This window comes from Nerophis lumbriciformis, linkage group LG30, assembly GCF_033978685.3.
Source record: "Nerophis lumbriciformis linkage group LG30, RoL_Nlum_v2.1, whole genome shotgun sequence".
In the NCBI taxonomy this organism is placed as follows: domain Eukaryota; kingdom Metazoa; phylum Chordata; class Actinopteri; order Syngnathiformes; family Syngnathidae; genus Nerophis; species Nerophis lumbriciformis.
In genome coordinates, this window is record NC_084577.2 from 30,802,587 (window position 1) to 30,807,380 (window position 4,794).

The 4,794-nt window shown below is 41.5% G+C and overlaps 1 protein-coding gene across 1 annotated transcript in view; it reads right to left on the reverse strand.

Annotated features, from left to right (window-relative positions):
• The window catches only part of rps6kb1b (ribosomal protein S6 kinase b, polypeptide 1b), a 37,834-nt gene extending 37,387 nt beyond the window's left edge, over positions 1-447 (reverse strand). The window contains exon 1 of the mRNA XM_061925902.1: positions 250-447. Coding sequence (XP_061781886.1) covers positions 250-318 — 69 coding nt within the window. The 5' untranslated portion in view covers positions 319-447. The remainder of the gene's footprint in view (positions 1-249) is intronic.
• Between the last annotated feature and the right edge of the window lie 4,347 nt (positions 448-4,794).

Below are 4,794 nucleotides of genomic sequence, written 5' to 3' on the forward strand. Positions count from 1 at the left end.
CAGGGTTAGCTTGTGCTTGCCCGGGCTAGCAGGGTTAGCTTGTGCTTGCCCGGGCTAGCATCGTTAGCTTGTGCTTGCCCGGGCTAGCAGGGTTAGCTTGTGCTTGCCCGGGCTAGCATGGTTAGCTTGTGCTTGCCCGGGCTAGCAGGCCGCGGTGCTGGCGGGCTAAGCGGCTATCTAGCTAGCTCGCCCGGGCTAGCTAGTTAAGAGTTTTTTGCCGTGACAAGTCAGGGGCTTTGTTTCAACTACCTCGTCAGTCTCGTCATCCGACACCTCCTCCTCCGGCTGGTCCAAGTCAATGTCGAACACTCCAGCCATGGCCGCGCTTGGCTCGGTTCTCTCAAGTCACGGAGCGCACGAATTAGCGGGCTAGCGCGCCGAACCTCATGGACGAACACACAACCGCCGCCATGACCGGCTACTACACGGAGCATGCGCAGTGCGCTGCTTCACAAAAGGGGCGGTTACCGGAATTTTTTTTTGTGCTCAGCACACAACAAGACGATTTTTTTTTACGTTTCTCAATGCCCGACCTGTTTTTTGTGCCTTTAAAAAATAATTAGAACTCTATGTTAAAACACTCTCTACCTCTAACAACCAAAAAGCTGTGAAAACGATGATACTGTGTTCCAAATTTAAATTATTTACTGAAATTGTTTGAGGCTATGGCTTTGCACTTTGTTTGTTTTATATATATATATATGTATATATATATATATATATATATATATATATATATATATATATATATATATATATATATATATATATATATATATATATATATATATATATATATATATATATATATATTAGAGATGCGCGGTTTGCGGGCACAACCGCGGAGTCCGCGGATTATCCGCGGATCGGGCGGATGAAATTTAAAAAAATTAGATTTCATCCGCGGGTCGGGTCGGGTCGGGTCGGGTCGGGCGGTTGAAATAAAAAGAAATTAGATTTTAAATAGATTCAGGCGGGTGGCAGTTAAACCAATTGGTAAATATATATACATAGTTAAATGTTGTTACCCACATACGAAAAACGAGCAGGCACCTGCAGCATATGCCACAACAGAAGAAAAAAAAGAAAAGAGATGGACACTTTTACGGAGCGGAGAAGGGACGCCTCGCCGGGGTCCTGGACCGAGGCCCCTTCCCCCGAGAGGGCCCCACCGGGAGCCGTAGCTGAGGCGATCCGCGAGAAGGGCCCGACGCACGTCCAGGGTCACCACCGCGCCCACCGCACCGACACCCCGCCTCGTCCGCCTTCGCCGCGGCCGGCGTCACGCGCAGCAGGTAAGCAGCTTACCTGCCCGCCACCCCCGTGGCCGGGGGCTCGTAACAGGGGTCACTCCGCGCGCTCCGCCCGCGCAGCTTACCTGCCCGCCACCCCTGTTGCCGGGGGCTCGTAACAGGGGTCACTCCGCGCGCAGTGCGCTCACGAAAGGGGTGGGGCTCACCCTGGTTGATATAGACAGCAGGACGGTGGCCATGGAAGTCGGAACCCGCTAAGGAGTGTGTAACAACCCACCTGCCGAATCAACTAGCCCTGAAAATGGATGGCGCTGGAGCGTCGGGCCCATACCCGGCCGTCGCCGGCAGCGAGATGCGCTTGGAGGTGCGCTCAGCGCGGCTCGCATATGATTGCGCACTGGTGTGCGTCTGGGTCGTGACAGCGTGGCACGCGAATGTCTGTGCTGCATTGGATCAGTCTCTTTTCTTTAACAGGCAAAAGCTTTATAACCTCACTAATGCCTTGCATCGTCTATATTAGATATATAACAACGGGCGGGTGCGGGCGGATGCGGTTCTGATTAAATGTTAGATCGGGTGGATGGCGGATGGTTGACGACTTTCTGATGCGGTTGCGAATAAAATAATTGCCTATCCGCGCATCTCTAATATATATATATATATTTTTTTCCATTCTATTTTAGTTACTTTATTGAGTTTACAACCCCCTGGCGCTGTTTTTTTTTTTTTTTTACTGTTTTTGTACTTATTTTGATTATTATTTCTCAACTGTTTGTAAATGTTGCAATTTATAAATAAAGATTTATAAGTAAATAAAAAATACAATTGAAAAAAGACGATTTCTTATATCACAAAATTGTCCACCACATAATACATCTAAAATTTAGATGTATTATGTGGCGGACAATTTTTCGTGTTTTCTCCTCTTTTAAACCGTTCAATTAAGTGTTTTTTTCATCATTTATTCCCTACAAAAAACCTTCCGTAAAAGGAAAAAAAACGTACGACAGAATTTTTATACATACGATATATATATATATATATATATATATATATATATATATATATATATATATATATATATATATATATATATATATATATATATATTTATTTAGCTATTCTTGTTTAAATCACACTTACATATAACTTACAAATGACAATATATATATAGATTTGGTGTCCAGTTCAAAGTGTGACATGATTTATTTAAAAATTTGAGAGTTGACTTTTGTATTTTACATGAGTTATTATTTGTACAAACATGGTGCAAAGTAATTCATGATTTGTTAAAAAAAAAATTTTAGTGGCTAGCTAGTTAAAATGGGATGTTGTGATTTCACAACACTGTCTTAGAAGTGATCATTTGAAAATGTTCAATTTGAAAAATGTGCACTTAGAGAAAATATAAAAATAAAGTGTTGCATATTGATATTTATCTGTTTCTATATATATTTATTGTGAGAAATCATTAAGATGATCAGTGTTTCCACAAAGATAAATATAATTAATTATTAATAATAACATAGAGTTAAAGGTAAGTTGAGCAAATTGGCTATTTCTGGCAATTTATTTAAGTGTGTATCAAACTGGTAGCCCTTCGCATTATTCAGTAGCCAAGAAGTAGCTCTTGGTTTCAAAAAGGTTGGTGACTCCTGATCTAAATGGAACAACCTTTACATTCTAATTAACAGAAAATCCATACACAAGAATGCAACTCGAAAGCAATTTGGGCTGTTAGAAGTTTTATGTACAGTTGTGGCATTTTGTTAATGTATGGCAAATTATTACTTAGGTACACATGATTTTTTTATTTTTTTTATTCTTAACAAACTTGCAAAAAATACAAATAAAAACATTTTCATATTGTCATTATGGGGTAGACTTTTGAGAACAAAATGAATGTCCTTCATTTTTTAATAAGGCTGCCAAATAACAACATCCATCCATCCATCCGTCTTCTTCCGCTTATCCGAGGTCGGGTCGCGGGGGCAGCAGCCTAAGCAGGGAAGCCCAGACTTTCCTCTCCCCAGCCACTTTGTTCGGCTCTTCCCGGGGGATCCCGAGGCGTTCCCAGGAATGGGAGACATAGTCTTCCCAACGAGTCCTGGGTCTTCCCCGTGGCCTCCTTTCGGTCGGACGTGCCCTAAACACCTCCCTCGGGAGGCGTTCGTGTGGCATACTTGCCAACCCTCACGGATTTTCCGGGAGACTCCCGAAATTCAGCGCCTCTCCCGAAAACCTCCCGGGACAAATTTTCTCCCGAAAATCTCCCGAAATTCAGGCGGAGCTGGAGGCCACGCCCCCTCCAGCTCCATGCGGACCTGAGTGACGTGTTGACAGCCTGTTCACAACATTGCCGTAAACAGCAATGTTGTGACACTTTTAAACAGGACAATACTGCCATCTACTGTACATGCATATGTGACCCACCCATAATGTGTCACATTTTTGTGTTGATTTATTTATTTTATTTTGTGGTTTGAATTCGTTTTTGGAGCTGTCATTACACATTTATCAGTATTCACATTGGTCAGTAGGGGGCAGTAGGGCGTTTCTTCCCAATTGAATGCTATCACCTGCAGACCGGAAGTGGCTTGTCATTCTGATGAGCGCGACCGGTCTGTGAACAATTGAAACGTCCTGTGTGCTTTTTCCTCCTGTATAACAGGTTAGTTTTGGTGAATCAACTCACTGAATAATATCCATGTGATCTTTATAAGTTTAAATACACATTCTGATGGTGGAGCCTAACTCTAAAGTGTTTGTGAGTTGTAGTTTGTATTTGTGAATGAATCCAGTGCACAGCTGCAGTAATCAATACAAAAAGGCGACGTGAGTGCGCAACGTTTATATAGGAACTTCTGATCCTAATTCAGACTCCCAAATTAGAGCTCCCGTTTTCTTATTGATTTTATAATGTATATTTGTATAATGTGTGTGTTCTGAAATAGTGACAGAGAATAGAACAAGGATGGCCAATTCAACCCTTAACTCAACAATGAGTAGATGAGTGTTGTGTGTGTATATGTGTAAATAAATGAACACTGAAATTCAAGTATTTCTTTATATATATATATATATATATATATATATATATATATATATATATATATATATATATATATATATATATATATATATATATATATGTAATAAAATATATATATATAGCTAGAATTCACTGAAAGTCAAGTATTTCTTATATATATATATATATATATATATATGTCTTAACCACGCCCCCGCCCGACCCCCGACCACGCCCCCCACCCCCACCCCCCATCTCCCGAAATCGGAGGTCTCAAGGTTGGCAAGTATGTCGGTTGGCATCCTGACCAGATGCCCGAACCACCTCATCTGGCTCCTCTCGATGTGGAGGAGCAGCGGCTTTACTTTGAGCTCCTCCCGGATGGCAGAGCATGTGGAAGAAATTAAGTGCTTTACGGATGCACTATAATTATAGTTAAGGCATAATAATTATATGAATAACAGTAATAGATGTTTATATCTGTGATTATTGCCATTTCCTCTTTTGTAT